General features: G+C 43.0%; 2 protein-coding genes across 2 annotated transcripts in view; one reads left to right on the forward strand and one right to left on the reverse strand.

The window, feature by feature from the left end:
* get4 (guided entry of tail-anchored proteins factor 4) overlaps window positions 1-4,098 on the forward strand; it is a 31,725-nt gene extending 27,627 nt beyond the window's left edge. The window contains exon 9 of the mRNA XM_078418108.1: window positions 1,752-4,098. Coding sequence (XP_078274234.1) covers window positions 1,752-1,843 — 92 coding nt within the window. The 3' untranslated portion in view covers window positions 1,844-4,098. The remainder of the gene's footprint in view (window positions 1-1,751) is intronic.
* Window positions 4,099-4,371: 273 nt separating this feature from the next.
* LOC144604056 (arf-GAP with dual PH domain-containing protein 1) overlaps window positions 4,372-23,815 on the reverse strand; it is a 113,890-nt gene continuing 94,446 nt past the window's right edge. The window contains exons 5-11 of the mRNA XM_078418107.1: window positions 17,299-17,411; window positions 15,814-15,960; window positions 14,833-14,916; window positions 13,357-13,419; window positions 9,879-9,950; window positions 8,460-8,688; window positions 4,372-6,626 (exon numbers count right to left, since the gene is read on the reverse strand). Of these exons, the coding sequence (XP_078274233.1) occupies window positions 6,598-6,626; window positions 8,460-8,688; window positions 9,879-9,950; window positions 13,357-13,419; window positions 14,833-14,916; window positions 15,814-15,960; window positions 17,299-17,411 (737 nt within the window). The 3' untranslated portion in view covers window positions 4,372-6,597. The remainder of the gene's footprint in view (window positions 6,627-8,459; window positions 8,689-9,878; window positions 9,951-13,356; window positions 13,420-14,832; window positions 14,917-15,813; window positions 15,961-17,298; window positions 17,412-23,815) is intronic.

Below are 23,815 nucleotides of genomic sequence, written 5' to 3' on the forward strand. Positions count from 1 at the left end.
GATTCTACAAATTACTAAGTGTTAATCTGTTTTGTACTGCCGCTTTTTGCATGAATACTTATCTTGCCCAAAGGAAGTCTGCGTTCATTAAATTGATAAAAATAAGTGCATAGGAAAGAGAATTGCCAAGACAGTTGGGATTTCCTGAAAATCAAGTGAACTATGCAGCAGTTAAAAAGTAAAGAAGTCCCACAACACTGAATTCACAGTCCATGCATGTCAGACAGGAGGAGTCTGTTCCTTCATGTTCCAGTCTATTTAATATTTTGGGGCTTAAGTCTTGGCCAATGATCCCAATTCTGTTTCATTATAAAATGTGAATTTATATCTATGATAAATTAGGGACATCTTAAGAAGTAACTATGGTGAAGGTACTGCAGAGCTTAAAACTGACCATATAAGAGTGAAAATTAAGGATTTATCAGCACCATTTTTAACATTTGTATGTTTTTATTCTACACATTGTAAATGATAGAAAATTAGTTTTTAGGGAATTTGATTCATATGGCTTGACGTATTAGCAAACAATTCAATTTGGAACAATTATTTGCTATGACATTCAAGTAGAGAATGGAAAACAAGAACAAAATGGTCCGAAGATGTGAGTGTTAAGGCTATGCCTAAAATATTCAGCCAGTCCAACGCTGTTATCAACAAAGATTCACTTTTCACGGGCATTTGAGTCTGTATATAAATCAAGTACAGTTGTTTAGTAAAGTTACAAGTTGAATACTGGGTGCAGTTTTGCAGATTGAGAACATTTGTATGAATTCATTCAAGGATAGATGTCAAAGGCAGACTTGTTTCCGGTGGAGGTATTATCTTAAGAGAAGCATGAAACTTCTTCAAAATACCAAAAGCTATGGAAAACACAGAATTACAAACTGTATTTAGGTATTTTGCTGACTATCTTAAAGATTTATTATCACCTGTGGAATAAAGAATGATGGATTGATAACCTACAGTTATCTTTTCAGGGCCTTTGGTGAGTGATAACAAAATTCCCAAGCTGATCAGTTCCAGGTAGAGTGGTGAGCGAAAGTCAGTGTAAATTGAACCTGTTCTGTGAAATGAATTCTGACAAGGTGAACAGGCTTTACATGATTTCATTTCTCTTGCTCCCAGGTGGATGATGGGGCAGTCATTGGCCAGTAGAACTGAATTGCATTCATGTCTGGCACCTTGCTAGAATCTTGCACAGCATTAAAGGATATTCTCCTCTATTGCCTGACCTCATGACGAAGCATTACTAGCACTTTGAGGATGATGGGCCATGGCTGCATTTTGCATTGATTGAGATCAGAGACTAGTTACAGTCCTGTCACTGGTGGGATAGTGTGATCACAACACATTGATAATGACAGTTTTCATTTTAAATTGACAACAGGGATTTACAGTAGAAAATTTTAAATGGAAAATTCAGCTAGGTGCATGATATTTGATCAATTACAGGTGAGATGCTATTTGCCTCATGATTTTGAGTTTTAACAATTGTTGAAAGAATTTTCAATAGACCTCTAGTTTCCCTCTCCCCTAACTCTCAGTCTGGTCTCAAACTTAAACGTCACCTATTCCTTTTCTCCAAAGATGCTGCCTGATCCGCTGAGTTACTCCAGCATTTTGTGTCTATCCTAGGTGTAAACCAAAATCTGTGATTCTTTTCTACACATTGAAAGAAATTGGTTGTTATTAAAAATGTTGAAGGTTTGCTGTGCAGAGTGCCATGACTCCATAGTTCACCTCTTTTGCAGGAAACCTTTTGAACAGCTTGATGGGTGCAGGAGAGGAAGATGAGGTGGATGGAGAAGGACCAGAAGATGTCAATCCTATTGACCTTGACTAGGAAGAACATTAACTTTGATATAAAAAACTAAAGACAATATTCCACTGAGGTGTCTAAAGAACAATCTGCTATACTATGGGACGTTTTACATGACCGTTTCGATGAGCATTTGCAAAAGGGTTCGTTCTTCCTTTCTGTGACGGAGGTGCAAATGATGTTTCCTATCAGTCTAAATTGGAAATGCTGTCTTATTTATGTTCGGTAGACATTTCATGGGTTAAAGAATGGTTCCATTGGCTGTGTGTTGCCTGATGTAATAATAAGTTTTGTCTTTCTAGATTATTTTACATAAGGTTTAAATACTTTACAGCTTTGTACTGGGACGTTGATTCCAATGGCACTACACAGGATGTCCTCTGTTATGTCAAGCAAGATGGTCATTCAAAGTTATGTCAACAGGCTTTGGGGTGTCTCAAACTGATAAAACTAGCTCTTATTTTACATGATGGAATGGTTATCAATAGGAACAAACGTAAAGCTGTAAGGATCAGCAGCTCTTGATTTTTACACAAGTGGTGTACCAGTTGCACACAGATTACAAAGGATCATGCACAAAAGATGGGCTTAATTACTTCTGAACCAATAAACAAGATTAACGAAGATTGGCGTCACCCTTATTTCATTTGAGATGGTAACATTTTGTGCTCGGAATTGCATCTTGGTGCTACATGAATGTTGTAAATACTGTTGTCTGGGTGGATTCTGTATGTTAGAGATGTGCATGCCAGAAAGATACAATAATTTTTAAGCATTGAATTTCAGGGGCTGAAACTTGTTGAAAATGTGTACAAATGATTCCATAATCAGGAATAATCAGGAACTGGAGTTTGTCATGCAGCAAAGATTTCATGAAACTGAAGTCGGGAACACAAATTTTTAAGTAAATGTATATTATGCTTGAAATTCAGACCTGAAATTCATATATAATTGTCTCTGACCCCAAGTGCTCTCTGTAATTAACCTCTGAACATTTCATAGGCCCACATTAGAGATGGAGTGCAAAGTAGCTTTTGCTATTTAAATGACATTTCTGTTGATAAATTGGAACGCTATCTTTTAAAAAGAAAATCCGTATTTATCATTAAAGGAAAATAATTTGGATCCTTTTGGTACAAAGTCAGAACTTATCCAAAATATAAAACATTTATGATTTTTAACATGAACCACCACAGTTAAGTATTCATTTGGGATACTGATGTGCAAAACACTTAAGCTCATCTGGGTACATTTTATAAAGGAATAAGTAATATTTCTTTAAAAATGTACTCCATTTGTCAGGTATTCAATTTAAAGTAATTTTTTTCAAAGAATGCATGATGCATTTGTTAAATATTAAGACTGGTGCAGAATTAACGTCAGAGTCCAATCCCGTTAGCTTGCACAGAAATATGTTTGCACTGCTTTCAATTCCCTTGTATTAAAAGGCTGGCTTTCGGAACGTACTTGTGAAACTTGTTTGTAATGGAAAGATTCAGCAGAGGGCACTAGTACTTAAATATCTGATGCCTCTGCATGAAACCCTCTGAATGAGGCAAGCATCCCAAATCTTTTAACCTGTTTTTACAGCTATTTTTTCCAATGGTTTTATTGGTCTCCATATTATCTTATAGGACGATTAGAATTTTGTTTGAAAATTTTGTTGTGTTCTGAATTGTAAAAAAAAGAGAAAGTTGTAGCTTGGCAATTTAGAACTAATCAATACCTTAAAATCACATCGATTGTGATTTTGATTAATGTGGAACATGGAATAAAATGGCATGAGTAAGGATATCTGGCCCATATGTATGCAGAAAAATTCCTGCAAATATCCGTGCTAATAGCTAAATGCATTTATGTATGATAGAAAGGTAAATAGTACAAGAACAGTCCCTTTTGGCCCACAAGTCCTTAAAAAATTTAGGTTGCCAGAAATGCCTTCAGGCTCTTGCTCATAATGGTTTGTCTTACAGAGTAACAAAGAAAGCACCTCAAACCATCCACCATTCCCCCAGTACTACATTGGAATGTTAGCCTCGATTTTATGCTCAATTGCTGTTTTTGGACTTGAACCATTGATTAATTGAGCCACGCTGTTACCAACAACAGCAGCAGCATATTAAGCAGCATCGAATATAATTTATAAATGATAATCACAAAAATAAACAAATGTGGAAGAAAACTTGAGTCTTATTTAATAAATACCTAAACAGGTTCGTAATCCTTGGACTCAATGACCTGCTTATAAGTAAATGGAAAGCTTAAATATTTGGGCTATAATTTTGTATGTTTCTCGTAAGGGCAACAGCCCCCAACATCCTTTCCTCACCTGTAAACTGGAAGGATAGCAATTTGTATTATACTTGGGTAGTCTATGACTCAATGGCATGAATACTGAATCCTTTAGTTTCAGGTAACACCTCTTCCTTCTCGTCGACCCGTTCTCTCTTACCCCACCACCACTCTGCGCATACCTTTCCAGATCCCTATCACGGTTCTCCCACCCCTCCAGTCCAAAGAAATAAAGTGTAATTACAACAATATATTATGTCTCATTGTGCACCAGTATCATGACTTTATTTAATCGAAACAAATTAACATACAAAGTATAATTTTTAATAAGCATTTCATTTCAGCACCATTTTCTCCATTGCAGGTTGTGTATTACTTCCATGATCAAATACAAATATTAAAATATTCATGGAATTAACATGAAGACATTTATGCTTTAAATAATCCTCTCCTTAGTTTCATTCTTGCAATGATCAGGATTTTAACTGAACTGTAGTTTAACCTCTCAGTTTTATAACATCATTCAAGTAATTAACAGTAATTTATGCTTCTCAGTAATTAACCAGTTTATTGTCAGCTATGTAACATTAAATATCAATGATAAAAATTAATTTACTCGATGGATCAACTGGGGCAAAAGAATCCTAATAGCTATGAAAAGGAAAACAAAGTGAAGATGTTGCTACTCCAGTTTTATATTTCATTTGCAGAGCAGTTTGTCATATTAAATCACCTTATAAAGAGGGGGAGAAAAAGAGGCTGAAATAGCTCAGATTGCACATACGATTTTAACACAATATATATAAATTAGATTTTATATTTATAATAATGCAGATAACAGACTTATTTTTCTTCCACTTAATTGGCATCTGAGGGCTTCAACAGAGAACTTATCTTTCCTCCCTACAGGTCCTCTGCACTTCTGAAGGCTGCTGGTATGAAGCAAGTGATGGAATATGCAGCAATCTCAGTACACCTGTAGAAAGCAATTCTTTTCCACGTCATTCGATATAATTTAATTTTCATGCCATCAAACCATCCCCTTCAACATCCACTCATATCCCTTCCAAAACAGAACTACATTCAAGCTAATCCTTACCCTGACTGTTTTTGCGTAAACCATTACATTAAGCACACAATGATGTTCAAACTCAAGACCTTCTTGCATGTAAGAACTTTATACTACATTCATAGAAATTTTACGCAAGAATCCCATTTTGTTTGGAATTTCAGGGATTTTTTTTAACCTATTGGGTTGAGATTAAATCTCAGAAAAGATTACTGGTCCCTCTGTGGAGGTACAAAGAATGCGTTCTGTGTAATATTTAAGTGGCTGTACCCAAGTGAATAAAAAATAACCGATGAATTAATGACACAAACCTATTCACAACTTAATTTTTCAGATTTTCTTTACATCAATTCTAAACAAGAAAAGCACATTTAATAGCTGGTTTGGAAGTGTAGAGAGGTTTTGTTTTTACATTGTTTAGCATGGTAATTATATATTACATTGTAATCTGACAGACAGCACAAAATACAACATATCACTAAAAGCTTTGTACTCGGCCATTTAGAGTAACTAATTAGCATTGCACTTGCAGCAGTCAATTCTGTGGGAACACACCCTCTGTAAACAGCTAGACAATTTAATTCAAGCAGTATCAATTTTATGGTAAAAAGTAGTACCACAGAGACAAACTAGTTTTTTTTAAATCAAGTTACAATATTTCATTTGCACTAATACCAGTTACTTTATTTTTTAGACAGCCTGAAGAAAATGCACATTTAGGAGCACTAAAAGGCTCCTAGAGTTTCAAGTCTTGTAGGTGAATAGTCACAATCACAATTAACACAAAATCTCTTTATGGACATTGGATTTTTTTTCCTCACGTGGATTCATTGTTAGTTAAAAGCCGTACAGTTCATTTTGATTTCTACTTCAGACACTTCAGTACAATCAATTCAAGACCATTAAGAACAATGCATATTTCTAACTGGCGTCTTATAGAGAACACAATGGGTAGTTACAGGTAGGTACATGGAACACGAGAATGAGTTTTCTTTCAAAAGAAAGAGCTTTTTGATGTTGGATTTATAGTGTCTTATTGTTGGTGGGTGCATTCAGGGTTTAAATATTAACATATAAAAGTCATGCAGTGTTTTTGTAAGAGTTGAAACCTGGTTCTGAGAGTTTCCCAAATAAAGAGGTGGAATACATGCTCTTAATTTTACTGCTTAGCGACATGCACATCACTTTCAACCTCGTTTCCTGCCACAGTCCAGTGTTCTTCTGATAGATTCACCTTGCTGGAAACAGGGAGACAAGATTGGGGCGAGGGAGGCAAGGCTGAAGTTAGGATGATGGTGGGGAAAACAACTGAAACAAACTGCTGCACAAATACTAAACCAATTCATATTTCAGATGAGCCCTTGTGGGCCAGGTGATGTTGCAAATGTAGTCACAGTCTCCAAAACCCAGGGTCCTCTTATGGTTTGTGCTTAAAGTGTGCTTCCACTGAAAGAGAAAGAAATAAAGGCTTTTTTTGTACATGCATCTTTTGACAATAAAATGATTGATTGATTATAAGGTACAGGACCTTCGGGTAAGTATCGTTGCCTCAAATAGAGAACTAGAATCATCAAAGACGCACATCACTAGCCGCACACTCATTTCACTCCTACCATCGGGAAGAAGGCACAGGTGTCTGAAAATGGTGACTGCCAATTTCAAGAATAGCTTCTTCCCAACAACCATCAGGCTCTTGAATGACACTAACTAAACTATGGGCTGTTTTGGTCACCCTCAGGACCACATTATCTTTGCACTAGTATCGGGGTTAGTAATTTATTTATTTTTGTTTATGTTGTCTATGAGCTTTGTGTTTAGGGACTTGATAGGCAGCGCTGCAAGTAAGAATGTCATTGTTCCGTTGGTTTATATGACAATTAAACACTCTTGACCATCGATCACTCGTTCACACTAGTTCTATGTTATTCCACTTTCGCATCCACTAAGCAATTAACCTGCAAACCTGCACGTCTTTGGAATGTGGGAGGAAACCCACGCAAGGAAAATGTGCAAAGTCTACAAAGACAGTATCTGAGGTCTGGATGGAACCCGGGTCTCTGGCACTGTGAGGAAGCATATGTACCAGCTGCTCCACCGTGCCACCCGTCTAAATGGTTTAGATTTTGTTCTGAAACCAGGAAGTGGCAAGACAAGCAGAATCTGTGAAGGGGAAATGGAAAGCAATGTTTCAGATCAGTGAACTTCCAGCAAAGCAGCAGATGTTAGAGATGGAACAGGGGTTTAAGCAAGTGGAAGAGGCAGACCCAAGAAAGGAAGGGGGGTTTATGAATAGACCGCGAGACAGGCATGTTCCACTCTGAAATAAGAGTGGTGCGAAGCAACGCAGGGGACAAGGTAGCAGATTGGTCTTAAGAATAGAAATGAATATGTTTGCGCACCTTAATTACACAAAGCTGAAGGTTTTACATTGCAATAAATTAAGCTGCATTGTTGTACGAAACAATGCACATTAAAGTGTTGGGTTAGTTTAAAGAATGAACTGCCAGAAGAGGTAGTTGAGGCAGGTACAATAACAGCATTTAAAAGACACTTGGGCAGGTACATGGATAGGAAAGGTTTGGTGGGATATACGCCAAATGGGACTAGCTTAGAGGGGCACCTTGGTCAGCATGGACAAATTGGGCTGAAAGGCCTGCTGTGCTGTATGACTATTTAAAGGTTGATGCCGAAAACTATTAAAAGTAATTAAGCGCCTGGAAATTGGGGTGGGGGAATATCAGCAGTGAGAACATAGAACAGTTGACAGTTCACCTGTATGTGCCTTGAAACACTCCCGATGCTTAAGGTCCAGAATAAATGCACGTTATTATGTTCATAAGTTCGGAGGTCATAGAGCAGAATTAGGCATTCAACCCACCAAGTCTACACCGCCATTCAATCATGCCTGATCTATCTTTCCCTCTCCTGCCTTCGCCCTGTAACCTTTGACACCCTTACTAATCAAGAACCTGAAAACCTCCACTTTAAAAATACCCAATGACCCTACAGCCGTCTGCAGCAATGAATTCCACAGATTCACCACCCTCTGACCAAAGAAATACCACCTCATCTCCTTTCTAAAGTTATATACTTTTATTCTAAGCCTGTGCCCTCTGGTCCTAGACTCTCCCACTACTACTAGTGGAAACATCCTCTCCACATTCACTCCATCCAGGCCTTTCATTCTTCGGTAAGTTTCAATGAGGTCTCACCTCATCCTTTAATACTCAGTTTGGCTGCCGTAAGGTTAGTGTCGGAGCAGCGTAGTTGTAACCTTACCTGCATACTCCTGGGGCAACATTGCCCTGTCAATAACTTTCTGAAATGCTTCCATCCAAACACGACGTTCACTTTCTGTCTCACATGCAAACAGGAATTTTCTGTCGGGGGTTACTATGGTGATTCCATATTGCCAATGGTTTCCTTGGGTATTTGGAGGAAGACCATCTAGAATGCTGTAGCTGTTCTCCTTGCTTCCGATGAACACTTCACCTCGAGCAAAGGCATCCTGCAACAAGTCAACGCAGACTAATTGATTGATTAAAAGGTACAGTAATGGAAACAGGCCCTTCGGCCCATTAAGACCACGCCAACCATTGATCACCCGTTCACACTAGTTCTATGTTATCTCACTTCCTACACACTAGGGGCAACTTACAGAGGGCCAATTAACCTAGGCTTGTACGTTTTGGGGATATTGGAGGAAACTCGATCACCCGGAAGAAATCCACAGGGAGAATGTGCAAACGCCACACAGACAGCACACGAGGTCAGGATCGGACCCCGATTGCTGGCATTGTGAGGCAGCAACTCTACCAGCTGAGCCACAGTGCCACCAATGTAAATGGATTTGTTTTTATTTTTAACAAACTCTTTGATCTTTATCGAAGCGGGCCTCAGAAATGCCCATTGATCGTCCAGAGAAGGAAGGCAGGGTGTGTGCAAAGGAGTTAGTGACTGGAGAAGACCAGTTTCACTCTGAGTATCTGACTCTCTTTGATAACAGTGAGAAACATACAGAATTTATTATAGGAGAGGACCACCAAGTTAAAATGGATTTAGGTAGCACTTTTGAGCTGGTTTGGAGTTTAAACATGCGGCAATGAAACAGGACCTTTAGCCCACTAAGTCAGACCGCCGACCACTGATCATCCGTTTGCACTAGTTCTGTGTTACCCACTTTTACAACCACTCCCGACACACTGGGGGCAATTTACAGAGACCGATCAAACTACAAACCGTCTTTGGGTTGTGGGGGGAAATCGGAACACCCGGAGAAGACCCACGCGGTCACAGGGAGAACATGGGAACTCCACACAGACAGCACCAGATGTCAGGATCGAAACCGGGTCTATGACGTTGTAAGGTAGCAGCTCTACCACAGCGCCACCGTGCCACACTGTTCACGGGCATTCTGGGGGATTTTCGGGACCGTTGAGCACTGCAGGGTGTGGAATGTATCCTTAACAAGGCCTGTGAAATACGTATTTAATATTCAGTATTTAAGAATATTTGTTTTACTTTGTATTATGGGGGTTGGTTTGTTGTATTATTTTGTATTGTATATATCATTTTTGTAAGTAATTGATTTAAATTATTATTGGCTAAAAAAAAAACCGTGCCGCCCAAATGGAAATGTTTAGCTAAAGGATCAAGTTAGCTCCACAATGTTGCTGAGTTACCTAGTGCCCTACTTACCAATGGGTCTTTAAAATACAGCAGCCTCCTGTCGTCCAGTGTGAACCATCGTTTCTTAAACCCTTCCGTTTGCTGGGCGAACACAGAACAAGGTTAGAAATAATGGTGTGATTACTGACGGAAAAGTAACATAGAACAGTGCAGCACAGGAACAGGCCTATCTGCCCACAATGTCTGTGGGAAACATGATGCCAAGTTAATAGGTTTATTTTTGTCACGTGTACTGAGATACAGTGCAAAGCTTTGTTTTGCATGCTATCCAAACGGTTCAGATACACCATGCATAGATACAATCAGTTCAAACGCAAGTACAAATCTCCTTTGCCTGCATGTAATCCCTGTCGCTCAATCTGTAAATCCATCTGCCTATCTAAAAGCCTCTTAAATGCCACGATCTAAAGGACTCAAATGTCACTATGACATGCAATGTCTATAGAGATGCAGCCTGACCCACTAAGTTACTCCAGCACTCTGTCCTTTTGTGTAAACCAGAATCTTTCGGGGGAAACCCAAAGAATTGCATTAGACTTTGAAAAGCATTGGATGTTAGTGAGTAGTGTATAGGGACGCAGTGTGTGTAAGAAAATAACCGCAGATGCTGGTACAAATCGAAGGTATTTATTTCACAAAATGCTGGAGTAACTCAGCAGGTCAGGCAGCATCTCAGGAGAGAAGGAATGGGTGACGTTTCAGGTTGAGACCCTTCTTCAGACTGATGTCAGGGGGCGGGACAAAGGAAGGATACAGGTGGAGACAGGAAGATAGAGGGAGAACTGGGAAGGGGGAGGGGAAGAGAGGGACAGAGGAACTATCTAAAGTTGGAGAAGTCAATGTTCATACCGCTGGGCTGCAAGCTGCCGAAGCAAAATATGAGGTGCTGTTCCTCCAATTTCCGGTGGGCCTCACTATGGCACTGGAGGAGGCCCATGACAGAAAGGTCAGACTGGGATGCAGTGTTCTGAATTCACAGCTCATAAATCTTCCCAACGGATTGCAAATCATCAAATTAATTGGATGACTCAAGAAAGTGTTAAATAGCATGCTTCAACTCGCACTGCCGGAGAGGAGGCACAGAATACATGCGGCCTTCCACATCTTCTGTTACACTTGTGGGCATCTCGCAGTAAAGCTGCCACAGCCTATTCAACCACATCTCCTCAACGGTACAATGAACAATTTAAATCCCAAACAAGAATTCAAACTTTGTGTCACTGAAGGGGGATTTGTAGCAACAAAGTCTGAAGAAACGTTCCGACCCGAAACATCACCGATCCACATTCACACACAGTACCCAAGGTAAGCTTCAAACCCAGGTCTCTGCAATTGTGAGGCAACATCTCTTCCAGCTGCACTGCCATGGCCGGGGAGAAGCTTGTATCATTTATACAGCCTTAAATTGGCTGGATTCAAGAGTCTTTCCGTGTTTTGTAGAAAATTATGAGGGGAATTGATGGGGTGAATACACACTCTTTTACCCAGGATGAGGGAATCAAGAACCAGGGGGCATAGGTTTAAGGTGAGGGGGGAAATATTTAATAGGAACCTGAGGGGCAACTTTTTCACAAGAGAGTTGTGGGTATATGGAGCGAGCTTTCAAGGACAATGGACAGGTACGTGGATAGGAAAGGTTTAGAGGGATATGGAACAAACGGGGAGCAGGTGGGAATAGCGTAGATGGGGCATCTTGGTCGGCAAGGGGAAATTGAGCTGAAGAGCCTGTTTCCGTGCTGTACGACTCTAAGCTATTGAAGTGGATACATTGCTTTCAAGAGACATTTGGGCAGACATATGGATAGGGAAGGGTGGAGGGCGATGTTGACCAAATGTGGGCAAATATGTCTAGAACAGAATGTCAACTTGGTCAAGTGTGGACAAGATGGACCGAAGGGCCTGTCTCCATGGTGTGTAGCTCTATGGCTCTGATTTTCTGGGAATGTGAATTCAGGGCTTCAATAGCACTGACCAGCAGGTGGAGCCAACGAGCTGAAAGAGGGTCTGGTCCTCTTGATGATGAGAGCAGGAGAGAATCTGTGACCTCAGCACCTCTTCCAACAACAATAGCCGGGTGCCCGGGAGTCCCCGAGATATCTCCAACAATGGAACCGAGAGTGAAATGGAGCTGGTTTAAAACTGACCGACTGATCTTCAGCTGATGTAGAAATATTGTTCTTACTTGCAAAAATAATTGATTTGACAAAGGAATTAATCAATATGGATCTCGTAAGTACATCACTGATAAATGAGCAGCTGTCCAAACAGATGGCACCATGTCAAACCTTGTCTGATATCAGTCCCACACAGCACATTGGATCTTTCTGCTATTTATAACAAGCAAGTTGTAATAGAATGGGACAAAGGTTTAATTAACATGGAGCATATTTAATTAACCGCCAGGGGAATGCAGTGGGTCAGGCAGCATCTGTGGAGACAAAGGGATGGTCGACAATTTGGGTCAAGACCTTGTATCTGGACTGAGTGTGTGGTGCAGAGGGTCACCTGGTTTCCTTGATTAATTTACAGCCCTACGGCCCACCGAGTCCACACCACCATCGATCACCCGTTCACCAGTTATATGTTATTCCACTCTCTCACCCGCTCCCTGCACACTGGAGGCAATGTTTACAGTGGCCAATTAACTCTCAGACCCACACATCTTTGTGGTGTGAGAGGAAACCCATGAGGTCACAGGGAGGATGTGTAAACACCACAGACAGCACACAAGGCCAGGATCGAACCCGGGTCTCTGGCGCTGTAAGGCAACAGCTCTCCCAGCTACCCTGATTGCTTGCCCTGACCCTTTCCCACCCCTTTACACTGGCTATTAATTGGAAAGGGTGCAGGGAAGATTTAGGAGAATGTTGCCAGGACTTGAGGGCCTGAGCTGTAAGGAGAGGTTAGGCAGGCCAGGACATTATTATTTGGAGTACTGGAAGCTGAGGGGTGATTTTATAGAGGTGTATAAAATCACGAGGGGAATAGATAGGGTGGAATCAAGAACCAGAGGACATAGGTTTAAGATGAGAAGGGCAGATTTAATAGGAACCTGAGGAGCAACTTTTTCACAAAGAGGGTGGTTGGTACATGGAATGACCTACCAGAGGAGGTCATTGAAGCAGGTACTTTAACAGCATTGAAAAGACATTTGGACAGGTACATGGATAGGAAAGGTTTAGAGGGCAGGTGGGTCCAGTGCAGATGGGGCATCTATGTTTGCACGTTCTCCCTTTGACCACGCAGCTTTCCTCCCACATCCCAAAGACGTGTGGGTTTGTAGTTCATTTAGTCTCTGTAAATTGCCCCTGGTGGGCAGGGAGTAGATACGTAAGTTGAATAACATAGAACTAGTGTGAATGGGTGATCAGTGGTTGATGTAGACTCAGTGGGCTGAAGGGCCCGTTTCCTTGCTGTGTCTCTGAAACTAAAACTAAAAACAGTCCCAAAATCCAAAGATATAAGAGAATGGCAAAATCTCACTGACCTTCGGACCCGTCTTCTCCATGTATCCTTCCTTTCCATAATTTCTTGTCAACTTTGGTACCAGCTGAAATAAATATTTAAAAAACACAATCAGCATTAATATTAGACAAACATGGATTGTTTTTGTCTGGAATGCTGGAGATTGAGGGAAGAAATACATAAAATTATGAGCAGCATAGATATGGTAGACAGACAGAGCCTTTTTCTCAGTGGAAAAGTCAAATACTGACGGGCATAGCTTTAAGGTGAGAGGGGCAAAGTTTAAAGGGGTTGTGTGAGGTGTCTTCTACACAGAGGGTGGTGGGTGCCTAGAACACGCTGCTAGGGGGTGGCAGTGGAGGCAAGTACAATAGTGGAGTTTAAGGGGATTTTAGACAGCAACGTGGATATGCAATGAATGAAAGGATATGGATTATGTGATAGCAATTGAGATCAGTTTATCTTGGCATTATATTCGCACAGGCATTGTGGGCCAAAGGGCCTGTTCCAGTGCTGCAGTTCCAGTCTATGTTCTAAATATTCTTTCAGGAGACTTGAAAAATCAACAGATTTCTCAACGATTACCGTAAGCCTTCATTTCCTTTGGTGTCCAGAGAGCGAAGGGAGATGATGCTGAAGTGAAAGATCTCAAAAGACCATGAACTGTTTCTCTCTCCACAGATACTGCCGGACCTATTTCCAGCATTTTCCATTTTTATTTCAGATTTCCAGCATCTGTGTTGTTTTTATTTTTAGTGCTGTCACGTCCATCTGCCTAGTTAAACCTAACTAATAATTCTTCGGGCAGCACTGTGATGCAGGTGGGGGAGCACTGTGGGGTAAAGGGCTGTTCCTATGCTATATTTTTCTACGTTAGGCTTCAGACTTTAGAGATACAGCGTGGAAACAGGCCCTTCGGCCCACTAAGTCTGTGCCGACCCCTTATACTAGCACTATCCCAGCACACCAGGGATAATTTACAATTTACAGAAGCACATTCTCCCTGTGAATGCGTGGGTTTCCTCCGGGTGCTCCGGTTTCCTCCCACATTCCAAAAGACATGCAGGTTTGTAGGTTAATTGGCTTCTATAAATTGTCCCTCGTGTGTAGGATGGAACTAGGGTACAAGCTAATCGCGGGTCGGTATGGACTCGATGGCTGAAGGGCTTGTTTCCACGCTGTATCTCTAAAAACTAAAACAAGAAGCCAATTAGCTCACAAAGCTGTCGGTCTTTGGAGTGTGGGAGGAAACCGGAGCACCCGGAATAAACCCACGCAGTCACAGGGAGAACGTACAAACTCCGTACTGACAGAACCTGTAATCAGGATCGAATCCGGGTCTGGCGCTGAGAGGCAGTGATTCTACCGTTGCGCCACCGTGCCGCCCACAGTTTGGTTGTAATGAAACAAGATTTTCATTGTGCCTGAACCTCATTGTATTTGAGCAAGTGACACTAAACTTGATTTAATGCGATTTGAATACATTTCAAAAACTCACATCAGTGTCGCTGGCTCCAGGGAATGCCACTTGTAAGTAGTGGAAGCGAGCTGCCCGGATTGCATTGAACCAGTCAACAATCTCCTATTAGGAAAAGGAAAGTATGAGTAGTCTTTGCTTATTCATCCTCACTGTCTGGCTAACTGTCAGAGTGAGGCCACATGCAAATTGGAGGAACAGCACCTCGTGTTTCCCTTGGGCAGCTTACAACCCAGCGGTATGAACATTGGTTTCTCAAATTTCAAGTAACCCCTGCATTCCCCTCTCTCCCCCCTCCCCCACCCAAGTCGTTCTACTAGTTCCACTGTTCGCATCTCCGTATCCTTTCGTTATCACCTCTTCCCCAGCCAACAATGGGCCACCCTTCCTTCGTCATCTGTTGCCAATGATTTGTTCTGACCTTTTCCTATCTCCAGTTCCCTCCCCTTTACTTTCAGTCTGAAGAAGGGTTCTGACCCAAAACGTCACCCATCCTTTTTCTCCAGTGATGCTGCCTGACCCGCTGAATTACTCCAGCACCTTATTTCCTTTTGTGTAGACCAACATCTGCAGTTCCTTTCTTCTTTAAATACAATCATGAAACTCAAGTACAATAGGTAGAGCAAAGGGGAAGATACAGAGTGCAGAATATACTTCTCAGCATTGTCGTGCACCAGTTCCAGAGACAAAGTCCAACGTCCTCAATGGGGTAGGGGCGAATCAGACAGTATTCTAGATTATGGAATGACCATTCAGAAGCCTGATAATAGAGGGGAAGAAGCTGTTCTTCCAGAGAAACATGGACATTGGTGAACACACCGAGAGATAGATGTATCATACAGGAATCATACAGTCCACTCTTGACCATTTTCAAAGATATCAACAACTTCAAAATAAAAACAAGCACCCACAATCTACCACATATATCGCCAAAAATACCCTCAAACTCTTGTACCTGGGTCAAAATAATTCTTTCAAATTTTCACGGTATCATTGCCGTACCTTTCCATCCTCGTGATAGACAAATATATTCCTCGTGCTGTTGTCTTTTAAATATGTAATTTGCAATCCGTTTGGGTTCCCTATTTTCGTTGGTTGGAAGGTGGCGTTGATTTGTTCCAGCCTTAGAGTGGCTTTTGGATCTTTTGCCTGAAGACCGAACAAAACAAAAGATCAACATGGATTCCTGGAACCATCTGAGTTAAGAAATCCTTTTCCCAAATTTGAGTATGTTTAAAACCAAACAGTAGTGTTTAAAACGATTGTGCAACATTTCTTTAAACTTCATGTTATTTATCTCTAGATCCAATGTTCGCGACTTTAGACTTTATAGATACAGCACGGAAGCAGGCCCTTCAGCCCACCGAGTCCGCACCAACCAATGATCACCATGTACACTAGCACCGTCCTAAACACACTAAAGCAAATTGACCTGCAACCCTGTACATCTTTGGAGTGTGGGAGGAAACCGGAGCACCCGGAGAAAACCCACGTGGTCACAAGGAGAACGTACAAACTCCATACAGACAGCACCCGTGGTCAGGATCGAACCCGGGTCTCCTGCGCTGTAAGGCAGCAGCTCCACCACTGTGCCACTGTGCTGCCCCTCATTGTTCAATGGCTTCATAGAATGCAAAACCAGAATGATCAGGCTGAGCTGCAGGTGTGGCGAGGCTGGCTGGCTGGCGGAGGGCAGAAGTCTGGGTGCTGGCTCTCAGCTTCTGTGAGCTGCTGCTGTGGCCACAGTTGGTGCTCGCTGATGTGCAGGCAGGTATCACAACATGAAAGATGTGGCTTTTACCCATAACCCTTCAACACAGACGGCCCCAATCAGTGGCTGTAAGGGATTGAGTGACCCAGGACACAAGGACCAGGACCCAGGCAGCATCCTGTGGTCAGGACAAGGCCAGGGGCAGTACAGTAGCCCAGCAGTAGAGTTGCTGCCAAAATGTGGAGGTAGCCCAGTCCATCACACAAACCAACTGCCCTTCCATTGACTCCATCTACACTTCACGCTGCCTCGGCAAGGTCACCAGCATAATCAAGAACCAGTCTCACCCCGGCCACTCCCTCTTCTCCCCTCTCCCATCAGGCAAGAGGAATAGAAAACGCACACCTCCAGATTCAGGGACAGTTTCTTCCCAGCTCTTATCAGGCCTGAACCATCCTCGCATCAACTAGAGAGCGGTTCTAACCTCATTGGAGACCCTTGGACTATCTTTATTCAGACTTTTCTGGACTTTATCTTGCTCTAAATGTTATTCCCTTCATCCTGTATCTGTACACTGTGGACGACTCGATTGAAATCATGTATAGTCTTTCTACTGACTGGTTAGCACACAACAAAAATAGCTTTTCACTGTGCCTCATTACACGTGGCAATAATAATAAACTAAAACTAAACAAAAGTTCCCTACAGGTTTTGTTTCATCACAGTACTGACACGACAGGGGTACTTAAGCACAGATGATGAATTTGCCAACTTACATCGTGTTTGTTGAAATATTTCAGGACGCCTTCTCGCTCAGATAAGATAAACTTCCTGCTAAAGAACTGACCGTTGTCACGCCCTCTCTTCCACAGAAAGCCTTCTCTGTAACCTGGAATGGAACATAACAAGGTGAGGGATGTGCATTGAGAGGATCACCGCTCTCCTCGCCTCAGCAAACGACTTTGTTTCCGGAGATACAGCATGAAACAGGCCCTTAGGCCCATCAAGTCCATGCCAACCATCAATCACCCGTGCACACTAGATCTATGTTGTTCCTCCATTCATTTCCACTCCCTACACTCCAGGGGTAATTTACAGAGGTCACTTAACCCACAAACCTGCACGTCTTTGAGATGTGGGAGGAAACGTGGTCACGAGTAGCACGTGCAAACTCTAGACAGACAGCACCCGAGGTCAGATGGAACCAGAGATTCTGGCCCTGTGAGGCAGCAACTCTACCAACAGCCCCAGCTGTGCCAGATAACCTCAGAGAAATTGGAAAATCAAAGAAAAACAAACGGCGGATGCCAAAAATCTAATATAGAAACAGAAAATGCTAGGAATACTGTTCCTAATCACTCATTGTCCAGGTAACATTGTTCACACTTCTCTCCTCAAAAGCTGCCAGAGGTTTTTGTGCAGGTTCTGAATTTATTTCAGATTTCTGGCATCTGCTGCTTTTTGGTTTTGAAGGGCGAACGGACAGGATGAGATGAAGAGAGGAGGGAGGAGGTATTTGTGGACCATAAGCATTTGGCCCACTCTATGATGTGATATCTCACAATAGACAATAGGTGCAGGAGGAGGCCATTCGGCCCTTCAGGCCAGCACCGCCATTCAATGTGATCATGGCTGATCATTCTCAATCAGTACCCCGTTCCTGCCTTCTCCCCATACCCCCTGACTCCGCTATCCTTAAGAGCTCTATCTAGCTCTCTCTTGAATGCATTCAGAGAATAGGCCTCCACTGCCTTCTGAGGCAGAGAATTCCACAGATTCACAACTCTCTGACTGAAAAGGTTTTTCCTCATCTCAGTTCTAAATGGCCTACCCCTTATTCTTAAACTGTGGCCCCTTGTTCTGGACTCTCCCAACATCCTGGATTCTGGACTACCTCACCAACCGACCACAGTATGTGAGGACAAAGGACCTGGTCTCGGACATGGTGGTCCGCAGCACAGGGGTTCCGCAGGGAACATTGCTAGCTCCATTCTAGTTCACCCTGTACACTGTGGACTTCAGGCACAGCTCTGCAGACCTATCTACAGAAGTTCTCTGACGACTCTGCCATCGTCGGCCTCATCACAGGCGACGATGACAGAGCGTACAGAGAACTGATCAAGGAGTTTGTGGACTGGTGCCAGCGGAACCGCCTCCGGAAAACCAGGGAGATGGTGGTAGATTTCCGCAGGCGCAGCCAGGTCCCCCTGACACCGGTGAACATCCAGGGAATGGACATCGAGAGAGTGGATTCTTATAAGTACCTGGGTGTTTACCTCAACAATAAACTGGATTGGCATGAAAACACCGATGCGCTATACAGAAAGGGCCAGAGCAGACTTTATCTGCTAAGGAGACTCAGGTCCTTTGGAGTGCAGGGGGCACTCCTAAGGACCTTCTACAACACGGTGGTTGCATCAGCCATTTTCTATGGAGTGGTCTGCTGGAGCAGCAGCATCTCAGCGGCGGAAGGGAAGAGACTCGACAAGCTGGTCAGGAAGGCCAGCTCTGTCCTGAGTTGCCCCCTCGACTACGTGCAGGTGGTGGGAGAGAGGAGAATGATGGCAAAGTTAACATCGCTGCTGGACAACGACTCCCACCCCATGCAGGACACTGTCACTGCACTGATTAGCTCCTTCAGTGACAGACTCCTTCACCCCAAGTGCATGAAGGAGAGATATAGGAGGTCCTTCCTTCCCGCTGCTGTGAGACTGCACAACCAGCACTGCCCCCAGCAGACGAGTCAACAGTAACAGTTAAGAACACACGGAAACTGATGACAATTTATCCTTGTCTTTACTTTTATTTATAATGTCTTGCTATCCATTTTGCTGCTGTAACACTAAATTTCCCCGGTGTGAGACGAATAAAGGAATATATTATTATTAATGTAAATTCTACACAACTAACCAACAAGACCATGTTTCATTATCTCCCTATACTTTCCCCAATGACTAGAAGCCAATGATGTTTACAGTTTATCAAGGATCAAGAGTGCTTCATTGTCACCTGTACCAGGACCCGAATACTGAAATTCTTACTTGCTGCAGCTTTACAGGCAAATTAACTCAACAACACAACAAATAAATACACAATAAATAATAAATACACAATAAATGATCAGTTATGTAGAAACAAGGAAGCGCAGATGCTGGTTTACAAAAAAGACACGAAATGCTTGAATAACTCAGCGGGTCAGGCAGCATCCCTGGAGAACATAGCCTGGTGACGTTTCGGGTCAGGACTCTTCTTCAGACTGATGTGGGATGTGGGAGGAAACCGGAGCAGCTGGAGGAAACCCACACGGTCACAGGGAGGATGTGAAAACTAAACACAGACAGCACCGGAGGTCTGTGTTGGGCCAAAAGGTCCATTTTCACACTCTCTAATTGATGAATGTATTTGACCCACACACACAGTGTTGTGACAGTGAATAGTGCTGTGTGTTGTGTTGTAATAGTTGTTGCTGAACAATTAGACAGAGAGCCTCAGGTGGGTGTTTCACTGCACAAGCTGTAAATGTTTGAAAAAACAAGCAAAAGAACATTTGAACTTTTACAAACTTGTTTGGCTTCATTCTAACATGAGAGAATATTTAGCGTTTGGGTTGGGACTCTTCTTCAGAGTGATTGTAGTTGGGGGGAGAATCTGGAAGAGAGATGAGGGCAGGGCAAAGCCAGGTAAGTGATACATGGCGATTGACTCAAAAAGCTGGAGTAACAGCATCTCTGGAGAAAAGGAATAGGTGACATTTCGGGTCGAGACCCCAGTCTGAAGACGGGTCTCAACCCGAAACATCACCTATTCCTTTTCTCCAGAGATGCTGTCTGACCTGCGGCGTTACTCCAGCATTTTGTGTCTATCTTTGGTCTAAATTAGCATCTGCAGTTCCTTCCTACACATGATACATGGATACTGGTGCATTGGGTTTTGATTGGCAGATGGATTGATAAAGGCCAGAGTTGGGGAGAAGGGTGCAAGGAGATAAGGAGAGGCAAGGTGTGAAATGTGAAGCCAGAGGAAAGGATAGTTCATAAATTATAGGAATGTAATTTGGTCATTCGGCCCATCAAGTCTACTCCACCATTCAATCATGACTAATCTGTCTCTCCCTCTCAACCTCATTCTCCTGCCTTCTCCCCATAACCCCTGACACCCGTACTGATCAAGAATCTGTCAATCGCCACCTTAAAAATATATATTGACGGCCTCCATAGCCGTCTATGGCAATGTATTCCACAGATTCACCACCCTGCTGACTAAAGAAATTCCTCCTCATCTACTTTCTAAAGGTATGTCCTTTTATTCTGAGGCTATGGGCTCTGGTCCTGGACTCTCCCACTAGTGGAAACATCCTCACTACATCCACCCTATCCAGGCCTTTCACTATTCGGTAAGTTTCAATGAGGTCCCCTCTCATCCTTCTAAACTCCAGCGAGTACAGGCCCAGTGCCGTCAAATGCTTATCATACATTAATCCAATCATCCCTGGGATCGTTCTCGTAAACCTCCTCTGGAACCTCTCCAATGCCAGCACATCCTTCCTCAGATATGGGGCCCAAGTCTGCTCACAATACTCCAAATGCGGTCTGACCAGGTTAGAGGTGCAAGGGGACGTGGAATAGTGGGAGCAATGGATGTGCATCCAGGCTGGGTACAGGGAGGAGAGGGGGGTATTGTTGGTTAGTTACCAAAATTTGAGGATTCAATGTTGATTAGTTCATGGAGTTTGCATTGGGTGATCTAACTGACTTCCTCAACAGAGATCAACAGGGCAGGAACTTGTGGTCATCCTGCTTCACTGGCCCAGCTTATTTTAGCTTTGACATCCGTCATGGAAAACCTTTTGCGAAGCACCATGCTTTTGTTCAATGTATTCACCAACCTTTGGGGTATTGTGTTCAGTTCTGAGCACCATGTTATAGCAAGGATGTTATCAAGCTGCAAAGGGTACAGAGAAGATTTACGAGGATGTTGCCAGGACTCGAGACCTGAGTTAGAGGGAGAGGTTGAGCAGGCTAGGATTCTATTCCTTGGTAAGCAGGAGGAAGAGAGGTGATCTTATAGAGGTGTACAAAATCATGAGAGGAATAGATCGGTGGTCGGTGTGAGCAAGTTGGGCTGAAAGGCCGGTTTCCACGCTGTATGACTCTAACATGACCCAAGGCCCTGCCATTCAACGCAATCATATCTTTATACGTGGGTCACAAACTCTGAAACAGAAAATAGTGGAAAAAACCCAGCAAGTCCGGCAGCATCTGCGGAAAGAAAGACAAGGAACATTTCGGCTCTGAGACCCTCTGATAGAATTAGGAAAGATGGACACAGTTGGAGGAAAGGTAGATGGCGAACACATAGATCAAAGGGAATATCTGTGAAAGGATGAATCAATCGGCCCATTACCAACTGCAGAGATTTAATAAAAACTGTCTTCAGCACGGTGTCTGTGCTCAATATCACTCCATGGTTTACCCTACCTCCCACCCAAGTGCAGCTGTGCTTTATTTATGGGGTCTTTTGATCTGGTGCCAGAGCATAAATTCTGGCTGTCAGCAGTGCTCCAACCCAGTCAAGCTCAAAAATAAATTTTGTCCCGTGCAACAGCTATTCCTGGATGACATACTCATCAATTGCTTATTGCCTATCTGCCATTTGACGTCAGCCATTGTGCTATACCTTGGCCGCTTCCTCGGGCAGCTCGGTTCACACCCTCTGTGCGGAAATGTCGCCCCTTGGGTCCCTTATAAATCTTTCCCCTCTCACCTTAAACCTATTTCACACAGAGGGCAGTGGGCATATGGAACGAGCGGCCAGAGGAGGTATTTGGGAGGAAACCGGAGCACCCGCAAGGAACTCACGTGGTCACGGGTAGAAAGTGCAAACACTACACACAGACAGCACCCGATGTCAGGATCGAACCAGAGCCTCTGGCGCTGTGAGGCAGCAGCTCTACCAGCTGCGCCGCTTTGACAAGATCCAGTCAAACCTTCTCCGCAAAAAGTGGTGGACAATGCCCAGTCCACCATTGAAGCGATCTGCAGGAGTGTCTGCCTCAAAAAGGCAGCCAGCATCAGATAGAGAAGCCTGAAAATTGTAACATCCAGGTTCAGGAGCAGATCCCTGCTGCCATCAGGCTATTAAACACTACAACCTCCAAATAAGCTCTGAACTACATAGACTTAGGGGCATTGGTATTGTCTTTTTGCACGATTATTGTTTGTGTGTTCATCTCTCTCTCTCTCTCTCTCTCTCTCCACCCACATACTGAACGTTTTTTTCTCGTTTATTATATTGTTTGCAGAGTGCTATGTTTATAAATGCCGTTGTGCTGCTGCAAGTCAGAATTTCATTGTTCTGTCTGGGACATAAGGCAATAAACACTATTGACTAAGTGGTTAACAACTGTGACAACACAGGAATGCACAGCTCAATATTAGAAGAAATAAAACTGACATGTTCCTTCAGTCAGTCTCAGACTATGCTGTTAAATAGGACGTTAATTAAATTAAATTAACTGCTCATTCGTAGCACGTTATAAGACATCCTAGTTGGGTCATCCTGTTTCAGTTTAATTGAAGCGTGTGAACCATTGGCTGATGGAGCATTTAATATTCTCTGACTAGTCAGCATGGATCATTATCCATTTCATTACCAAAGCCCTGTATAGTTACCAACTGAGAGATCAGATCTGAGATGTGGCATACATTGTGAAAGACAAGACCTCTGGCACTGAGGCTGAATGGAAAGTTCACCAATGCATCTACTTCCTTAGATCATTGAGGAGATTCAGTATGTTTAGTTTTCAGTTTTAGTTTAGAGATACAGCATGGAAACAGGCCCTTTGGCCCACCGAGTCCACACCGACCAATAACCACCCGTATACCAGATCTATCCTATAAACTCGGAGTAATTTACTGAGGCCAATTAACCTACAAACTTGCACCTCTTGAGAATGTGGGAGAAAACTGGAACACCCGGAGAAAACCCACGCAGTCAAAGGGAGAATGTGCAAAGTCTGTACAGACAGACCCTGTAGTCAGGATCAAAACTGGGTCTCTGGCGCTGTGATGTAGCAACTCTACCGCTGCATTGCCTGAATACTCTTTTGAGCTTCCACAGGTGTACAGTAGAGAGCATATTGACTGGTTGCATCACGGCCTGGTTCAGCAACTCGAACGCCCAGGAGATTGCAAAAAGTTGTGAATGCTGCCCGGTCCATCACGGGTACTGACCTCCCCAACATCGAAGGGATCTACAGGAGTCACTGCCTCTAAAAGGCAGCCAGCATCATCA

Source organism: Rhinoraja longicauda, chromosome 21 (genome assembly GCF_053455715.1).
Source record: "Rhinoraja longicauda isolate Sanriku21f chromosome 21, sRhiLon1.1, whole genome shotgun sequence".
Taxonomy (NCBI): domain Eukaryota; kingdom Metazoa; phylum Chordata; class Chondrichthyes; order Rajiformes; family Arhynchobatidae; genus Rhinoraja; species Rhinoraja longicauda.